This window comes from Dryobates pubescens, chromosome 1, assembly GCF_014839835.1.
Source record: "Dryobates pubescens isolate bDryPub1 chromosome 1, bDryPub1.pri, whole genome shotgun sequence".
In the NCBI taxonomy this organism is placed as follows: Eukaryota; Metazoa; Chordata; class Aves; order Piciformes; family Picidae; genus Dryobates; species Dryobates pubescens.
Window position 1 is genome coordinate 4,462,310 of NC_071612.1, and position 19,535 is coordinate 4,481,844.

The window sequence follows — 19,535 nt, forward strand, 5'->3', positions numbered from 1 at the left end:
TCTTGGTAGCCTGTTTCCAGTCTCTTCAGTGTGGACAGTGGCTGTACCAGCTTTTTGTCCATGTGCTGTTCTCTCACAACTGCCCAGCAATGAGGCATGAGACTTTTCAGCATTAAATCTAGGAAAATACCAGCAGATACTTGCAAACTGTCTGCAAAGAGCAAAGAGTAGTACAATAAAACCTCTCTGTGCAGTGTCTGTGTTAATCCCTTGGTCTTTCTTCTGTCTCTTCAAGCCTCTCTGAGATGACAGAGGATCAGCTGGCATGCCAGACAAGTCCCAGCAATGTGTCTGCAGAACTCCCAGTCACTATCAGATATGGGGACCAAGAGCGGAGACTGGAAGGAGCCCTCTTCAGATATACTCTGGATCCCAACATCACCTTTGCAGAGCCACCTAAAAGCTTCCTCAGGTAGAAAGACTGAGTGCACCTTCCTTGGGGCTGTGTGCTGTGGCAGGTACTACAACAGCAACAGCAGCTGCTTGTTGAGCTGCGCTTTGGAGTAAAGCCAGGCTTGTAGGAACGATCATAAGCAGAAGGGTGGAAGTATGGGCAAGATAGAGCTAATGAATAATTGGTGGGTGAGATCAACTATTTTTCTCTTGCAGTGGAGGAAGAGTGCTCAGAGTTCATGGCTACAACTTGGATGTTGTACAGAAACCAAAGATCCGAGTTACAGTTTCTCCATCTGAACGCCGGCGCCGAGGACTGGGACGGTGGCGCAGAATCATCCCAGACTCCGAGTGCCCTGAGGATGCCCTGTGCAGTGTCCAACAGGTAGCATGGCAAAGTGCTCAGTGCAGCTGAGGGAGCATAAAGATTGACATACTGCCCTAGAGAGGTGGACTTTCTGTCCCAAAGGATTCTCCCCTCCCTCTTCTTGCTGTTAGCTGCTCAGACCACACCAAGAGTCTCTGCCAAGTGGAAGTGTTCTCTGCCAGACTAAGAGGTTAAACACTTGCACAAACGCTTCCATGAGTTGGGTCTGCCTCTGCTTAGAGATGTGCAGGACTTGTGATGTGAGACAGAAACAGCAGGGCAGCAGTGTGGAGATAAAGAAATCTACAGCTGAGCCAGAGAACTTTTGTGTCTGAGTGTGTCCCTGTGTAGTTCAGTCCACGTCTATAGCCCCCGGGCTTGTTTTCCCCCGGGATACAGTGATATTGCCAGTTCCACCAATATTTTCTGCACTCTTGTTGCCACTATCCTGAGATAAGCCACTACAAAGATGTTGATGTGATCACTAAGGTCACAGAGCATGCAGCAGAATTTCTACCGGTAAAGGACGTTTGACAGCCAAAGCACGAGAAGAATTTGCATCATTAGTGCAAATGATGGAGGGCTTCCTGGACATGAGATGGGAGAATATGCTCCTGATGCATGGGCATCAGTGAGATCTGATTTTGCTCATGTCCTTAGGAAGGCATTAGTGACTGGGGGTGAGCAAATACTCCAGTACTTCCAGCAAACATATAAAACATACGCAACTGGACAAAGGAACACTTCTTTCGCAGAGGCATTCAGGCTGGGAAATCAGCCTCTCATTGAAGGTCTTCAGTTCCATTCTTTCAGAGCAGGGAAAGCTAAAGCTGGTTGCTCTCCAGAATCTGCTGCCAGGGAATGTTAGAGCGGATTCCCACTGCTGAGACCTAGGTACTTGCCACAGAAACAATACTATGAAAACTTCCTTTAGAGCAACTTGGGGAATTCCTCAGATCTTAGATTTTTCCCTCTCTAATTAAGCAGGGTTACTCTGGCATTGCTCCAGGTGAGAGGAATGCAGACTGGCCCCAGACTGTGCTCAGGCTTGGGAAGTATTGCAAAGCTGCTGAGTCTTTTTTTTCTTTTTGCTTTTCACATTTAGTTTGAGGAACCATGTCTTGTTAACTCTTCCTACCTGATCCTGTGCAAAACTCCAGCCATTAACCTGCTGCTGCGGAGCGTCCGTATCAAGTTGGAATTTATTCTGGATAATCTGAGCTTTGATTTCAACTCGTTGCATCCCATGCCCTTCTCTTATGAAGTCAACCCCATCCTAAAACCATTGAATGCTGAAGACCCTGCCAAACCATATCGTCACAAGCCGGGAAGTGTCATCTCTGTGGAGGTAACGCACGAAAACTTTCTGGACGTGATGTTCCTGTGCAAAGCTGTTTCTAACCTGAGTGTTTTAAATGGGTGTCATGCAGCATCCTAGGTTTTAAAGCCTTGGCCAGGCTTACATCTGCTTTGGTCAGTAAGAGATGGTATGCAAGAGGGGCAAAAAGGTGCATCCAAAAAGTCTCTTGAGCCCATAAATCATTGCTGGGGGCTTCGTAGGGCTTGTGGAAACTTCTGTACTTTATTTTTCATCCTAAGGAACTATTTGTGTATGAGATACAGTATCACAGTAACTAAGGTTGGAAGAGACCCCAAGGATCATCAAGTCCAACCTGTTCCAACAGACCTCACAACTAGACCATGGCACCAAGTGCCACGTCCAATCTCCCCTTGAACACCTCCAGGGACGGTGACTCCACCACCTCCCTGGGCAGCCCATTCCAATGACGAATGACTCGCTCAGTGAAGAACTTTTTCCTCACCTCGAGTCTAAACCTCCCCTGGCACAGCTTGAGACTGTGTCCCCTTGTTCTGGTGCTGGTTGCCTGGGAGAAGAGACCAACCCCCTCCTGTCTACAACCACCTTTCAGGTAGTTGTAGAGGGCAATGAGGTCACCTCTGATCCTTCTCTTCTCCAGGCTAAACAATCCCAGCTCCCTCAGCCTCTCCTCATAGGGCTGTGCTCAAGGCCTCTCCCCAGCCTTGTTGCCCTTCTCTGGACACCTTCAAGTGTCTCGATGTCCTTCCTAAACTGAGGGGCCCAGAACTGGACACAGTACTCAAGGTGTGGCCTAACCAATGCAGAGTACAGGGGCACAATGACCTCCCTGCTCCTGCTGGCCACACTATTCCTAATACAGGCCAGGATGCCATTGGCCCTCTTGGCCACCTGGGCACACTGCTGGCTCATGTTTAGGCGTACTCAATAAACCCCACATCCTATTCCCAGCTGCTGGGTGGTTGTTTTTTGGTTTGTTGATGTTTTTTGTGGGGTTGGGTTTTTTGTAAATTCTTAAGATTCCTCTAGGAGTAACTTAGGAGTAAAAGAATCCTGAGAGTAGGGAAGAGCTGATACTAGGTGGAGGTAGGAAAACCTCTCCTTGAAGAGATGCAGAGTGGCAGGGTGGGTAATGGATTCTTTTCCTGTACATGTGAGAAGACAATTTCTGAGGTATTTCTTTTGTCTTGAAAGGTGTTTTCTAGCCTAGTATTCATTAGAAAAGCTCATGGCTGCAGCTGCTAATGCACTTTCTCCACGTGCTCTTTTTCACCTATGAGTAAAAACTGTGAGGACATCCTAGTCCAGAGATACCTAGATTTCTGCCATTGGTATTGAATGCTTCTTAGAGAAGTAAGGCAGATTAGAGAAGACTAAAAGAGAGCTAACAAGATGTAAGCTTTCAAAGAGTAGGGAAGTTGATCTAGGAGCCTGTCAGCATACCCTGACAGAGCTCTGGCCAAAAGCACGACAAGACTGCTGCAGGATTCACCTTAGGAAGCATTAAACCATAAAAATGTAATTGACATCAGGCAGCAGGGTTTGATTATTTTTTAATTAAAAAAAATAAAGTCTTAATCCCTGAATCGTAGAATCAATAAGGTTGGAAAAGACCTCAGAGATCATCAAGTCCAGCCTATGACCTAATACCTCCTGATAACTAAACCATGGCTCCAAGTGCCCCATCCAAGCCTTTTTCTGAGCACCTCCAGGGATGGTGACTCCACCACCTCCCTGAGCAGCACATTCCAATGGCAAATTACTCTCTCTGGGAAGAACTTTCTCTTCACCTTTTAGCCTGGAGAAGAGGAGACTGAGGGGTGACCTTATTACTCTCTACAACTACCTGAATGGAGGTTGTAGACAGACGGATGTTGGTCTCGTCTCCCAGGCAGCCAGTACCAGAACAAGAGGACACAGTCTCAGGCTGCGCCAGGGGAGGTTCAGGTTGGATGTTAGGAAAAAGTTCTATACAGAAAGAGTGATTGCCCATTGGAATGGGCTGCCTGGGGAGGTGGTGGAGTCGCCATCACTGGAGGTTTTCAGGAGGAGACTTGATGGGGTGCTTGGTGCCGTGGGTTAGTTGTTTGGGTGGTGTTGGATTGGTTGATGGGTTGGACGTGATGATCTTGAAGGTCTCTTCCAACCTGGTTTATTCTATGTATTCTATTCTATGTATTCTATGTATTTTAGGCTGGAGGTTAGGAGGAAGTTTTACACAGAGAGAGTGATTGCCCACTGGAATGGGCTGCCTGAGGAGGTGGCGGGGTCGCCGACGCTGGGGGTGTTCAGGGCGAGGCTTGACAGGATGCTTGGTTGTATGGTTTAGTTGATTAGGTGGTGTCGGATGATAGGTTGGACACGATGATCTCGAAGGTCTCTTCCAACCTGGTTAATTCTATTCTATTCTATTCTATGTATTCTATTCTAAACTTCCCCTGGCACAGCTTGAGACTGTGTCCTCTTGTTCTGGTGCTGGTTGCCTGGGAGAAGAGACCATCCCCCACCTGGCTACAACCTCCCTTCAGGGAGTTGTAGACAGCAATAAGGTCTCCCCAACTGAGCCTCCTCTTCTCCAGGCTAAGCAACCCCAGCTCCCTCAGCCTCTCCTCACAGGGCTGTGCACCAGACTCCTCCCCATCCTTGTTGCCCTTGATGAAAATGAAAGCAGGTTTGTGTAGCAGATAAGAGCAGCAGCATAAATGTGTTGCACCTTTGAAAGGCATTGATTGACTCACTGGAGGGCTTAGGTTAACTAACATGAGAGTACATTTTTACATACACGCAGTGAAGAGTTGAGCTGCTTTGTGCTGTGGCCGAAGAGCTTTAAGAAGACAGCCTATTTATGACTGTACTTAGCACAGCATGGTACAGGTCCTAAAGCTATAATCAAAGTTGTATGCAAGTGATTTTTTTTTTTTTTTTTTTTAAAGCTTACAGAATTAATTTCTGTAACCAGTTCAGATGCAAGCCCTGTCAGAGATGAGAGGGACAAAAAGGCTGCTTTCATTCTGTAGTGTTGAACTCTTTCACCTTCTCTGGAGCTATAGGAGTCATTCTAGAGCAGGGGAGTCATTCTGCCCCCGTACACTGCATGGTTAGGCCACACCTTGAGTCCTGTGTCCAGTTCTGGGCCCCTCAGTTTAGGAAAGATGTTGAGCTGCTGGAAGGTTTCCAGAGAAGGGCAACAAAGCTGGGGAGGGGTTTGGAGCACAGCCCTGTGAGGAGAGGCTGAAGGAGCTGGGGTTGTTTAGCCTGGAGAAGAAGAGGGTCTGAGGAGACCTTATTACTGTCTACAACTACCTGAAGGGAAGTTGTAGCCAGGTGGGGGTTGGTCTCTTCTCCCAGGCAACCAGCACCAGAACAAGAGGACACAGTCTCAAGCTGTGCCAGGGGAGGTTTAGGCTGGATGTTAGGAAGAAGTTCTTCACAGAAAGGGTGATTGGCCATTGGGATGTGCTACCCAGGGAGGTGGTGAAGTCACCATCACTGGAGGTGTTAAGGAAGAGACTGGATGGGGTGCTTGGTGCCATGGTTTAGTTGATTAGATAGTGTTGGATGAAAGGCTGGACTCGATCTCAAAAGTCTTTTCCAGCCTGGTTAATTCTATTCTATTCTGATGTGGACTTGTTTTTTTCCCCCTGATTTGATGTGCTGTTCTATGTCTTTTCCAGGGGGAAAATTTAGACCTGGCTATTTCCAAGGACGAAGTTATGGCTATGATTGGGGAAGGAATCTGTGTGGTGAAGACACTAACAAGGAATCATCTCTACTGTGAGCCTCCCTCCGAGCAGCCTGCTCCGCGGCACCGCACGAAGCGGGAGGGTACAGACTTGCTCCCAGAGTTCACGGTAGGGAATCGGCAGCACCACAAGGAATCCTGTAACTTCTTAAAGCACAAGCAAGAAGTGGTGGAGGCAGGGAGTGGGATGGGAAGTGGAGAAAAGGTTAAAAACCCTGGTGGGGGCAGCGGAGGTAGCAGGTGTGGCAAGGAGCTGCTCTTGTTCTCTGCTCTGATGTGCCAAACAATACCTGAAAACAGACAGTACAGCTGGGAGCTGTGCTGTGGGGCCACCTTTGCTAGAGAGCTGTGTACCCCCTGTACCCATTCTGGAGAAGCCTTGTGGCTTTGCATTTCCCTGCTGCACTGAGCTTACATCATGGCACATGCTTTCTTGCAGGTCCAGATGGGAAACCTGAACTTCCTCCTGGGCCGAGTGCAGTATGACACAGAAAGCCAGCTCACCTTCCCCCTGGAAGCACAGATTGGTTTGGGTGTTGGTGCATCCTTCGTGGCACTGATTGTTCTGGTCATTGTCTTCATATACAGGTAACAAACACTGGCACTATAGAAAGCTTTTTATTTTGAGTTCCTCTCTAACACCATTCAGTGGATGTGGCCAAATGTGTCTATCTTGAACCTAAACAAGATCCCAGGTTTTACTTTGTGCCAAAATTGGAGCCCCCTGATGTTGTTGGATGTGTGAGGTGTGTTGACCTGCTGGTCACAGCCTGCACTGTGGTTCATTCAGAGCCCACATCTGATGGATCCTCCAAGAGACACAGTTAGTTTACAGAACACCATTTGGTATCCTGCAAAGATGATATTCAGTAGAAACCTCATCCAAAACCCGCTGTCCCTGGTGTCTTTGGCAGCCACACAACAGTTAGCAAGGACAATCCCTGGGCCAGGGCCACTGGAAACAATTCTCCTTCTTATTGCAGGAGGAAGAGCAAACAGGCTCTGAGGGATTACAAGAAAGTTCAAATCCAGCTGGAAAATCTGGAAACTAGTGTTCGGGACAGATGCAAAAAGGAATTCACAGGTCAGTCACAGACCTCATAGGTTCTTGCAGCTTCAGGGAAGCTTGAAGAGCCACTCTCACCTCTGCCTGTCTTTCCATTCCTTGTTTGGGTAGCCCAGAGCACGCAGTAGCTTCATCCAGTACTGGTGCATTGAAACACATAGCCAAACTCTTCCATTTTTAATTCTTCTCTTTAACTCAGAACGCCTATACCAACCTCTCTGATCACCCACTTCATCCTCCAGACTCTCATGAAGAGAAGAATGTAAAGAAAACTAGCTGAGTCTTTGTGTAGGACAAGTTGAATTACACCCCATATTCTGAGCCCACAAACCTTGTACTTCATCTGCTTGCAGCAGTGAGCCCTTGCGTGGGAGACTTGGGGCACTGGCTCTGGCCAGCCTGATCTAGTGTGGGGTGTCCCTGCCCATGGCAGGGGGGTTGGAACTAGATGATCCTTGTGGTCCCTTCCAACCCTGACTGTGATACTATGAAAACTGTGCAGGTGACTCAGACTATGATCTCCAACTGATGTGGGAAGCAGTGAGGAGCCGGAGATCCGTAATACTCAATCTCTAAAGTAGGTAGTGGCTGTAAACCACAGATCTGTGCTGAACAGCAGCTTCCTCTTTATAAAACTGCAAGCTGGCCTTTGACTGTAAATCAGAATAACCACCAAATTCACCTTTTGGTTCCTCTCCAAGGCTGGCAGTTTTCTTGTGCAGTTTCTCCCAGTGCCTAGTCCATTTTTACAGGTTCTACCAATGAGATCCCAGTGTGCCTCCTCCCAACAGGAAACATCCTTCCTCTTCCTCAGTCCCATCCTGCTGGCCCTAGCTCCTGCACTCACCTCATGCTCTGCACCATCAGTGGTGTGATCATGTAGTCAGCCTCAGGGGCATTTCCTTTCCCTCAGACCTGATGACTGAGATGATGGACCTCACAAGTGACCTCGTGGGTACAGGAATCCCCTTCTTGGACTACAAGTCCTATGCAGAGCGCATTTTCTTCCCGGGCCACCGTGAGTCTCCTCTGCAGAGGGACCTGGACATCCCTGAGTGCCGGCGGCAAACTGTGGAGCAGGGCTTGGTCCAGCTCTCCAACCTACTCAACAGCAAGCTCTTCCTCACCAAGGTAATGTCCCCCTCTCTGCTTGCAGCCTGCTCTGGGGTCAGGGCCATGTCCCTGGCAACAGGTGGCAGGAAGCAGGCAGTGCCTGAAGTTCATTGAGTGGCTCCCTGCTGTACCACTGCTTCCAGCAGCTGGTGGCTGGCTGCCTTGTTTCTAGCGGGTTCACACCCTGGATTTTCTCTCTCCCCACTAGTTCATCCACACCCTGGAAATCCAGCGCACCTTCTCTCCCAGAGACCGGGCCTATGTGGCATCATTGCTTACTGTGTCACTGCATGGGAAGCTGGAGTACTTCACTGACATCCTCAAAACACTCCTGAATGACCTTGTGGAGCAGTATGTGGCCAAGAACCCCAAGCTGATGCTGCGGAGGTAAGAGAGACAGCCATGGTCCTAATTCTAGCTACCTGAGGGGCCAGAGCCTTTCTGCCCAGCTGGCAAGCTCTGAAACTCCTGTGACTAGGGTAATGTCATGGTATGGGCTGTGGTTGCAAGACCAGCATGTGTCCACACAGGAGGAAGCAGTAACAGTGACAACTCTCTCTCCAGTCAGCAGCTGGCAGGGAATACAGCAGAGTGTGAGAGGAGTAGGAAGCTGGAGTTGCCCACCCCAGATTCCTCTTCTTTTGAAGCTGCTGCATACTAACTCTGTCCTTGTGTTCAAGTACCTGGGCTCTGCAAAGTCTGCTAATCTCACTGTGCTATTTAGAGGTCCCTGGCCTCACAGTCATGCCATGTTTGGAAGCTAAACTGAAATATCTCCACTGTTTAGACCCCCATTAGCCTCTTGTTTGGCCCATCGTTCTGATCTGAACAAAGTTCCCTTGTTTGAGACCCACCAGAAGCTTGCTTTCTGTCCCCTACTCATTTGTCTCTTCAGCTCAGTAATTTGGTGCCTCCTTCAGGCTGAAAAGTGCCTTGAATGAGTGGTAACAAAAGCATTAACCTTACTGGGCTCTAAAGTCTTCTTTTTTCCCCCTTCCCTTTATCATCACTTAGTGTGGCCTTTTCTCAAGGGGAGTGATCATCATCATCATCAAATACTTCCTTGCTCTGCACCTTATTTCTGTGAGCAATCTTATTTTCCCTTTCAGGACAGAAACTGTGGTAGAGAAGCTGTTAACCAACTGGATGTCCATCTGCCTGTATGCATTTGTGAGGGTGAGCTCTTTGTCCTTTTGTGGTGCCGAGGGGCCAAAAGGGGAGACTCAGCCACAACTTTGCTTTGCTTGTAGCTGAAATACTGACAGAATCATCCTGTATTTTGGGGTGGGAAGTGAGACCTGGGCTGTTCAATGCTTAAACTGGCATTAATACTGGTCATTGTTTCCAGGATGTCTCACCAGATGATGAAGGGCTCAGTGCAGCTCCTTTATCCTGAGACACACTGGCCATAGGCTAGTCTGTGCATGGGGAGAGGAGGTTCTAATGTAATTTCTGTCCTGGAGAAGAGGCAGCAAGGAGAGTCTCTCATATGAGTGATGTGGAGGCAGAGCAATTCCTTGGTCTTGTGCACCCACCTGGTAACTGGCCTGTGCACTTGCCCTGTGCTTGGAGCAGCAGCTGTTGGCAGAGGCTCTGTCTTTGCCTGCTGTGGCTTAGCCACTGCATCCTCAGTCCTGGGTGTCCATCTTTCCAAGCTGTTGGGCTCTGCTGGGAGAAGCAAGCTGAATTTCTCAGGTGACACACTGTCCTTTCTGCACCAGGATTCTGTTGGGGAGCCTCTTTACATGCTGTTTCGAGGAATCAAGCACCAGGTGGACAAAGGGCCAGTCGACTGGGTGACAGGGAAAGCCAAATACACTCTGAACGACAACCGCCTCCTGAGAGAGGACCTGGAGTACCGGACTCTGGTAAGCACCAAATCTTTAGTTCCCTCTGGGCTCTCCAGTGCAACAGGGCTGAATGTTTCTGCCCTCATATGATGCCATGAGATGAATTTTTGCTTCACATTGTGGAGGCAAAAGTGCAGCATCTTGCCACTGTCTCCTGGGAGCTATATTTATCCCAGCAGGGCAACTTCATAGATGAGCAAGAGCTCTGCTGAATCTCAGGCATTTTTGCCTTAGGCTAGCAGAAGCCATCACCACAGTAACCTGGTGTCTGTGCTGTGCTCTGTGTCTAGAAATATGGGGATGAAATTGCTGATGGGGCATCGAAGGCTCTCCCCAACACAACTGACTTCCAACTGTTGATTCAAGATTGGGCACTCAATGTTTAATACCTGTGATGTTTACTTGTCTGAAACCTCAAGTGAAAGGACTGGCTGTTAACTTTCCTTAATGCCAGCTGTCAAAGGAGCAAATGTGTAACATGCAAACTTAATCGGCTGAGTAGCCATGACCTTCTCTTTTCTTCCCCAGACTTTGACTGCTTTGACACAAGCAGGAGTTGCTGCAGGAGGGGCAGAGGACTCCCAAGGGATTTCTGCAAAAGTTTTAGATTGTGACACCATAACACAGGTGAAGGAGAAAATCCTGGATCAGATCTACAAAGGGACGCCATACTGTCACCGACCAGACCCAGACACCCTGGACCTCGGTGAGCAGAACTCCTTGGCACCAAAACTCAGTTTGAAGGTGGAAGAGCTATCACTTGCTGTTTCTGCACAGCACCCTGGCATGCATGACATTGTTCTCTGCTGAGTGTGCAGTGACCAAGGATCTTGCAGTTTGGCTGGACCCAACAGGGCATGATGCAGGGAGAAGGTTAACAGCAAGAGGCAGGGATGGGAAAGAAGCAGCTGAGCCCAGCCCCTTCTATTTCATGTTGTTCTTTGCCAGCTTGGACCATGGCAATGGCTTAGACACGGGCTGGACAGGGCATAGGAAGCATGGAGAACATGGAGGAGAAGAGGATTATTTGAGTGTAGCACAGAAATGCTGGATTCATAGACTGGCTCTTCCTGCCAGTGAAATCAATGGCAGCATCTCAGTGATGTGTGTCAGGGAGGATTTTGCCCATAGTGAAAAGTGGGACTTGCATTTTAGGGAAACCATCATTTTTCCACCTTTTCCCTTTGGCTGTTGTTGAGTAGTGGTGACATTTCTAGATGAGCAGCTGCTGGGGTAATAGTAGCTAATAAGGACTAAGGGTGTATAGTTGTGGTTTGATAATCACCTGCTTTGAGGAGTCTCAGTCTGACAGACTGTGTGTGAGTGGAACCTGGGAAGCCATGAAGGCCACCTGTCCCTATGCTGAGTGACTGTCCTGTGACTACAGGACTCAGTGTTGTTACAAGCACTTGCTCAGGTTATGCAGTGTATGAAATAGGATGGGTAGATGTTGACAAGGATCGATGGGTATGTGACGAGGTCAGCCAGGACAAAGCACAGCAAAGTTAAAGCACAGCAAACTTCAAAGATGCCTCAAATGAACAGTGTGTCTTTTAATTTTCTGTCTCAATGGCTGTAGAGTGGAGATCAGGGCTGGCAGGTCACCTGATACTGTCTGATGAGGATGTGACCTCTGTTGTTCAAGGAACTTGGAAACGCCTGAACACTCTTCAGCATTACAAGGTCAGAATTTGGTCTACAATTGCCTTGTCTCTCTTCTTCTCTTCTGCATACTGCTAAGCTCTAGTTGTGACTGGCTTCTGATGGATCGCTGTCAGAAAGGTTGGAGCAGCAACATTCAAGTGGTGTCAGTGCTGTGCCCTGCACTCTGACTTCAACAAGCATAGCCCCCTCCTCAACCTGTTTCTGAGACATGGGCAGGTGTAGAGCAGGGAAGGAGATGCACAAGTTCAGGGCTGGTGGCTGTTGCAATGCTGGTGATGATGCTGGATCTGTTAATGTTCCAAATCAGCAGCAGGTGATGGAGCACTGCTCTGTGAAGTAGCTTCTAGGAGTGAAAAGAGTGTGGGGTTAACTGCCTTGCAGCAATACATCATGCCTTGCTGCAACATGTTCCAGATGTGAATGACCTCAGTCCCTGAGTGTTATCATCTTCATTGGACTTTGCACACGTTTCTTGGTTTTGTTTAATTGGTAAAAACAAGCTTCTCCAATGTTCAGGGAAGACAGTGATGGTTCCCCAGAATCCCTGTTTCCATCCCTGTTTCAAGAGTGTTCTGGTCTACAAGCACTTGCCTGTTGTGCTGATGAGAAGCGTGCCATTTGTTTTGAATGCTGATGTTTGCTTGTCTGCAGGTACCTGATGGAGCAACAGTAGCACTGGTCCCACGTCTGACCAAGCACATCCATAGGGAGAATCAGGATTACATACCAGGAGAGAGTGAGTTTGTCCTGTTCTCATAAAATTATTTTCTAGCTCTTGCCAGAGAGTGGGACAAGGCTCTTGCCATAGCCCCAGCTCTATGCTGCTATTAGAAGGTTGGTACATGATTTGGACCCTCATAGGACTGTCAGGAAATTGAAAGCTTGGAGAGGTGAGATGAGAGAAGAGAAAAACAGTGTAAGGACAGAGGAGAACCAGGCTGGACATGAAAATGCAGGGTAAAGCACAGTTCTCTAGTTCTGACTGCCTAGGGATGAGGACAGTCTCCAACTTGTGGGAATCTTAATAGCTTCAGGTGTTGAGCATGGCCCAAGGGTGGTGATGGAACACCAGACACTTACCTTACTGCCTGGCAGAGCAAATAGCTCTATGGATACTCCTGTGGTGCAAGGGACAAGAGCCACAGGCTGCAACACAACAGGTTCAAATTAGACTGTGAAAAAAAGCCCTCTTCAGCAAAAGAGTGCAGCCCTGGAAACAGACCACAGGGTGGTGGTGGAGAGGAGAAATTTCCACGACCTTGAAGGTTTTGGGTGAACAAAGGCAACCTGCTGTAGTGCTAATAACAGTTGTACTCTGTACAGAAGGCTGGTTAAAGGCTGCCAGAAGCTCCTTTCTGTTTGCACTTCTATCGTACTGTGAAATTTTGCTTCCTTGGGGCTCACTTGGCCAAGTTGTACTGAGAGAAAGCTAGCACTCACCTGTAAACAACTGCTTGTTTTAGAAACACCGATGCTGGAGGATGCAGATGAAGGTGGCATCAAACTTTGGCACCTTGTAAAACCAACAGAAGAGCCAGAGCTTCCCAAACATCGGCGTGGGAGCTTAAGAGATCGGGAGCGAGCCAAGGCGATCCCGGAGATCTATCTCACACGTCTACTCTCAATGAAAGTGAGAAGAATCAGAATGGTTTCACTTGGGAGGGATCTAAGAGATCATCTAGTTCCAGCCCCCTTGCCATGGAAAAGCCTCATGCAACCCAGCCTCGAACACTTCCAGGGATGGGGCACCCACAACAGCTTGTTCCAATGCCTCAGCACCCTCACAGTAAAGAGTTTCTTCCTGTGTCTAGTCTAAATCTGCCCTCTATCAGTTTAAAACTGCTAGCCCTCATCATATCACTGCACTCCCTGAGGAGGAGTCCCTCTTCATCTTCCCTGTAGGCCCTGCTTAAGTACTGGAAGGCTGCTATAAGGTCACTCTGGAGCCTTGCCTTCTCTTCTCCAGGCAGAATAAACCCAACTCTCTCAGCCTGTCCTCACAGGGAAGGTGTTCCAGCGCACTGATCATCTTCATTGCCCTCCTCTGGACCTACTTGAACACGTCCATGTCCTTCTTATGTTAGGGGCCTCAAGGCTGTACACAGCACTCCAGGAGTAGAGTGAAGTGGGGAGAATCAGCTCTCTTGACCTGCAGGTCATGCTTCTTCTGATGCAGCCTAGGGTGCAATTGGCTTTTTGGGCTGCAAGCGCACATTGCAGGCTTGTGTCCAATTTTTCATCTACCAATACCCTCAAGTCCTTATCTGAAAGTCTACTCTCAATCCACTCATTGCCCAGCCTGTGTTTGTGCTTGAAATTGCCCCAACTCACGTGCAGGACCTTGTACTTGACCTTATTGAATTTCATGAGATTCTCATGGGCCTACTTCCCAAACTTGTCCAGGTGCCTCTGGATGGCATCCCTTCCCTCCAGCATGACAACCACACCACACAGCTTGGTGTCATAAGCAAACTTGCTAAGGGTGCACTGTCCACATCCCCAGTGAAGATGTCACTGGGGTTTCCCTGAGGAAAACCACTCATCACTGATCTCCACTCAGACATCTAGCCACTGACTGCAGTTCTTTGAGGGTGACCCTCCAGCCAATTCCAGAGTGGTCCTTCTCTACTTCACACTTTGTGGAAATTCAGTCCCACCTCAGGAGGAAAAAAAAGAGATTTTTTTTCTTTTACTTTTCTTTTTGGTAATCTTGCCCTACATGCTGTTATCAGATATATGTACATGCAAATGAGGCACTCATCTATTTACATGGCTTATAGTTGATGAGCAAAGTAGTATGACTCTTCTACTATCTCCCTTTGGAACATGCTACAACAGAGAAAGCAAGACTGGGAGACTTGGCATGATGTTAGGCAAAGCCTGCTGGGCAAAGAAACCAATATGTTTGTGACTATGCACAGGTAAGATCCTGCACTTCAACAGCACTTCATATTCAAAGTGGTCACTGAAAAAGTGATACACACATAGGCCTTATGTCTCTTGAAATGGAGTTCTCTAAGGCACTGCTGCTAGACCACCCAGAACAACATCACCAGGTTTGTCAGGACAGGCAGTGAAGAATGTTTGCTTCTTGCTTAAACTTCCAAAGTGACTAAGCTCCAGAAGAATAAACAGTAGGTATTTGCCTATCATCAGATCACTGGGAATAGGCCTTTTCCCAAGAGCAGCTGTAAATTCTTCAATGATGACTCCAGATTGGGCTGTGTTTAATTACATCTGAGACCTAGTCTCTAAAATAGTGCAGTGCCCTGATGTTGTCCTCGAATACTGCCTCCCTGTTGAGTGAGACATCACTTCCCAAAGAGCTCACATTCTCCTGCTGGATCTCTGCTCAGCACTGCCCACACCTGTCCTGTTGTGCTCTGAGAAGGACAAGTCATGACCTGCGTTCAGAAGGTTGCAAGCTATAGTTTTGGCCCTTGTTCCTAAGACTACCAAGATGATACTTTCCCATTCAAAAAAAACAGCCAAATTACTCTCCCTCCATCCCCTTGCTTGCTTGTCCAACTATAATGGTCAGGGCTTGCCTCTGGGCAATCCTGTTCCCTTCTCTAAAGAGTGTCCTCCTTAAAAGGCCAGTGGCACATGGTTTTGATACAAACTTATGAAAAGGTGTCCTTAAATAACAAGGGCAATTGTTTAAATCTTTAGAGCCACAGTCTCAAGATGTGGGGGGTTTTTTGATGTCATGCTCCTTTTCCCCAGAAGTTGTTATTAGGAAGAACATACTCAGTGCATACATCATGTAAACATTATCCACCTTTTACTCAGCAGTGCTAAGATCCTGCAGAATAACTGCCACAGGTGTCCTTTGTGTCACTCACAGCCTTAGGGGGTCTTCTGACTTTTGGAGGGGTGTGTTCACTCAACTCCAATGCATCCAGGGCTCTCCTTTTGGTACAAACTCTTCTCTTGCCCTTCTCTAGGAGGTGTGCTCTTCCCATATTTAGTGAACTTTCCTCTTGCTGGTGAGCCAACCCCTTCACCTTGTTTCAGTCTGGCTGAATCCAGCTGCTGGCAGCCAGCAGTCCTGCTCCAGCAGGCAGCCTCTGTGGTTTGGTGCCATTCCATCAAGGTGCAAGCTCTCTTCCCTGTAGCAATCCCCTTTACCTGCAGTAGCTCTCAGTACCTTTTACTCCCCTCCACATTTTGCTTTCTTCATGACCTTCTCCCTAGCCTCTATTCTAGAGCCTGCTGGGTCTTTCTGCCTCCTGTGCTGCTGCTCTCTGCAGTGGAGGAAAGGTAGCTTTGAAACAGTGAGGGGAGGATGCTGAGCAGAAGAGGGGATCCTCTCATCTGCCTGATACCTGGGCTCTCCAATCTTTTCTGCCTGTGCTGACTCTGTCCTGCTCGGTTCTTCCCAGGGCACTCTGCAGAAATTTGTGGATGACTTGTTCCAGGTGATCCTCAGTACCAATCGCCCTGTCCCTCTGGCAGTCAAATACTTCTTTGACCTCTTGGATGAGCAGGCCATGCACTATGGGATCGCAGACCCCGAGACCATCCATATCTGGAAGACAAACAGGTATGGTATTCCTGTAGGCTCCAGGGGAGGCACTGCTAAGCTGCCTAGAGCTGATGACTTGCCAAGTGACAGCCACCTTTGCCTACTGAGGAGAAGCAAAATGGGAGTGAAGGCAGCAGAGCATGCTGTGAAAAGCTGGCTTTGCTGGGAGGGCAGAGCTGGGAGAAGCGGTAATGTGCAGAGCATCTTTCAGCACTGTAGCTGCTACCTTTGCTAGTACCCTTTCATACATCTGTCTTCTCTGCAGCCTGCCCCTGCGGTTCTGGATCAACATCATCAAGAATCCCCAGTTTGTTTTTGATGTGCAGACATCAGATAACGTAGATGCTGTGCTCCTTGTCATTGCACAGACCTTCATGGACTCCTGTACCATAGCTGACCACAAGTTAGGGCGGGTAAGTGCAGAGGGAGAAGGGAGCAAGGTTGGCAGAGTTTGAGCAGTGCTGCCCCAGGAATGCAGTGGTATTTATGCAGGACCACTGGGACAGCAGGCCAGGCCCAACCTTGCTCCCATGTGCCACTGGAGAATGATGGGGACTCCTGGGAAGAGAAGAGGGAGAGGTTGGTGGTGTTTATAGAAGTTGTTGTTGGGGGATGCTCTTTATTTATAGCTACAGCTGCTTAGGGGACAGATCTCAGCTCTAGGTGGCTGTGGCAGACAGTGTAAGTCACAGGATGCATCTTGGGAGATTTCAGGTTGGCCATCAGGAAAACTTTTTTACCACCACTATTCACCCTGTACCAAGAGTGGAAGTCTTGCAGAGGTCACCAGAGATGGGATGGGTGGACCTCTAGAGGATTTCAGGAATTAGTTATGCAATGCCTTAGACAATGCTATCTCACACTTGCCCAGCTCCAAGTGGAAGGCTAGACTAGGGGTCTCAGAAGCCCCTCGCCAGAGTTCCTCAGACTGCCTTACTAGACAAGAGCCTGGTATTTGAAGTGCCTCTCCATGCAGAGGACAAAAAGTCCTGCTGCTGAATGAATGACAGAAAATAGTGGTGATGGTGTTACCTGCTAAGGTTAGTCCACAGCGTGGTGGAGGAGCTCTTTGTAATCAGTTCTGGCTTTGGATTTTCAAGGACTCTCCGATCAATAAGCTGCTCTATGCCCGGGACATTCCTCGCTACAAGCAGATGGTAGAAAGGTAAGCAGTGAGTGTGAGGAGTCACAGTTTAAGCAGTGAGAGGGAGGCTGGGAGGAGGAGGCTGAACTAACTGCCTGTGTACCGCTGGGCAGGTATTACGCGGACATCCGTCAGACCATCTCTGCCAGTGACCAGGAGATGAACTCTGCCCTGGCTGAGCTATCACGGGTAAATACAATCATTTCAGATGTCACCCTTGCCCCTCACCTCTGCATCTAAGAGAAGGTAATGCTGAGTGTGCAGTTCTGAACGAGCTCAGTGGCTGCTCTGCTTTGTGGCACCACTGGGAGGGCCAGGGTCTGCCCGTCCAGCACTGGAAAGGGTAGTCAAGGCTTCAGAGCAAGTACATGTGATATTTTTCCCTTTGCCATGAACTCGTGGTGAATTCCCTTTCCTGTTACTTTGTGGGGCAGGCACATCTCCTAAAGAGTTGTGAGGGCCCAGAATTTAGAAGATGACTGTTAGATGTCTTATGATTTTGTCTAACTTCTTCTCTCATGTTCAGAATTACTCAGGTGACCTCAATTCCCTGGTGGCTTTACATGAACTGTACAAATACATCAATAAGTACTATGACCAGGTGAGTCTGTGTTGCCAGCAGGTATGAATATTCCCTTCTCCTTTTGCCATCCAGCCAAAAAACCCTCCAAAAATTAATAATTAAGACCAGCTAGACTGTTACAGTGGTGTGTGTTGTTAAACTGGCATGCCTGACTTCCACATCTTGCCTTTGCTTTATTCTTATCAAAGAGGGAGGGAGGAGACCACAAAGGAAGACTTATCCCTAACTTGGAGGCTGTTGGGATTTCATGTACACTGTCCAAATACTCTACTCAAAAAAAGAGATGCAGTTAGTTCAGATTAATTTCCTAAAGACAGCACTTTCAGGTGAGAAGTTTAGCTTTCTTTTTGTACTGTGAAGATTATGAAGTAGTTAGGATAAATTTAGAACGTTGGGGTTCATTTGAGAGGAATTACCACAAAGCCACTCTAGTCCTGAGCACGCTGGATTCCAGTGTGGGGCTCTCCACTTTGCAGAGAGTTGAGCCTGCTGGCAGTGCTGTGTGCTGGAGAAGGGCTGCCAGTGAGCTCTGTCTCGTTGCAGATCATCACCGCCTTGGAAGAAGACCCAACGGCACAGAAGATGCAGCTCGGATATAGGCTACAACAGATCGCAGCAGCTGTGGAGAATAAAGTCACAGACTTGTGACAGGCACAGACAGACTGCTCTGCCCTGGCTGAACAGGGACAGTGCTCATCCTAGCTGTACGCAGGGTGTCCTGCTGCCATTGGAACCAGGCTCGCCAAGGAACCCGCGGGTGAAATGAGCAGGGATGGCCAGCGCAGTACCACATACAAGAGTCCTTGCATCTCAGAGAATATTTTTTTACAGGTTTTTGGGGTTTTTTTTCTTTTTTAAAAAGCAAAACAAGACAAAAAAAAACCCCCACAAACTTTGGGTTTATTCCAGCAGACTGTCGGGGGGGACCGCACAGCTTCTGCCTACAGATATTACATGAATGTGCCAAGTTTCCAGACAGCATCGTTGAAGAGCCAGGTAACAACACTGAGCACCATGTCTGTGGAGTCCCTGGCCTTGCATGGATGCCCTTGCCCAGCCCTGGGAGACTCCCCCATTGCAGCCACTCACTTCAGAGAGGATGCAGGAAGCTTTCCCAACACTGGCAGCTGTGCTACCCTCTGTCCCCAGCTATCAAGCACTCCTGCAAATACCCAACTTGAGAAACCTCCTTGCGGCAATCTTCCCACTGGTTCCGGATGTTGGATGGTTGAAGGTCTCTTGCTTCCCAGTATTCTGGTCCCTGACAGTTTGTGCGTGACACCTGCTTGGATGTAAGGTGTTCACCAGCGTGTGTGCTTGCCCAGGGCCTCACTGTAAAGGGACAGCACCCCCTCACCCTTTCCCTCAGGACAAATTCACCATACAGGAGTTGCTGCCTGGCCTGCCTCAGTCTCCACTGACCCAGCTCACGACTCATCCTCCTGGTTCCTCATGGGCAGAGGTTGCCCTCTTTTTGGAAAAGCACAACAAATGCCTTGTGCCACTTCCTCTTCCTCTAGTGTCTAGCTGTTCTGCTGCTCTGAACTGGACTTGTAAATACCCTCAGAAAGTTAATGTATTTAAATGCTAAAGGAGAATGTTTAATTTCTTGGCTTTGAGACAAAGCTCTTCTTGGAGAAGTATCTCTGTGCACTTCTACTGACAAACGTCTGTCAGCACTGGAGCAAAATTTTCTCCACTGCTTTGTCTGCAGGGATAACTCATAGATGTTCCCGTCGTTGTAA

The 19,535-nt window shown here is 48.4% G+C and overlaps 1 protein-coding gene across 2 annotated transcripts in view; it reads left to right on the forward strand.

The window, feature by feature from the left end:
• The window catches only part of PLXNB1 (plexin B1), an 84,069-nt gene extending 65,487 nt beyond the window's left edge, over window positions 1-18,582 (forward strand). For both annotated transcript variants that reach the window (XM_054180065.1, XM_054180075.1), the window contains 20 exons: window positions 236-412; window positions 610-778; window positions 1,866-2,108; window positions 5,774-5,950; window positions 6,281-6,429; window positions 6,825-6,925; window positions 7,821-8,038; window positions 8,229-8,407; window positions 9,130-9,196; window positions 9,742-9,888; window positions 10,399-10,576; window positions 11,450-11,553; window positions 12,187-12,271; window positions 12,999-13,165; window positions 15,921-16,081; window positions 16,329-16,476; window positions 17,164-17,228; window positions 17,321-17,396; window positions 17,734-17,808; window positions 18,334-18,582. In XM_054180065.1, coding sequence (XP_054036040.1) covers window positions 236-412; window positions 610-778; window positions 1,866-2,108; window positions 5,774-5,950; window positions 6,281-6,429; window positions 6,825-6,925; window positions 7,821-8,038; window positions 8,229-8,407; window positions 9,130-9,196; window positions 9,742-9,888; window positions 10,399-10,576; window positions 11,450-11,553; window positions 12,187-12,271; window positions 12,999-13,165; window positions 15,921-16,081; window positions 16,329-16,476; window positions 17,164-17,228; window positions 17,321-17,396; window positions 17,734-17,808; window positions 18,334-18,438 — 2,791 coding nt within the window. In that variant the 3' untranslated portion in view covers window positions 18,439-18,582. The remainder of the gene's footprint in view (window positions 1-235; window positions 413-609; window positions 779-1,865; window positions 2,109-5,773; window positions 5,951-6,280; window positions 6,430-6,824; window positions 6,926-7,820; window positions 8,039-8,228; window positions 8,408-9,129; window positions 9,197-9,741; window positions 9,889-10,398; window positions 10,577-11,449; window positions 11,554-12,186; window positions 12,272-12,998; window positions 13,166-15,920; window positions 16,082-16,328; window positions 16,477-17,163; window positions 17,229-17,320; window positions 17,397-17,733; window positions 17,809-18,333) is intronic.
• Window positions 18,583-19,535: the final 953 nt, after the last annotated feature.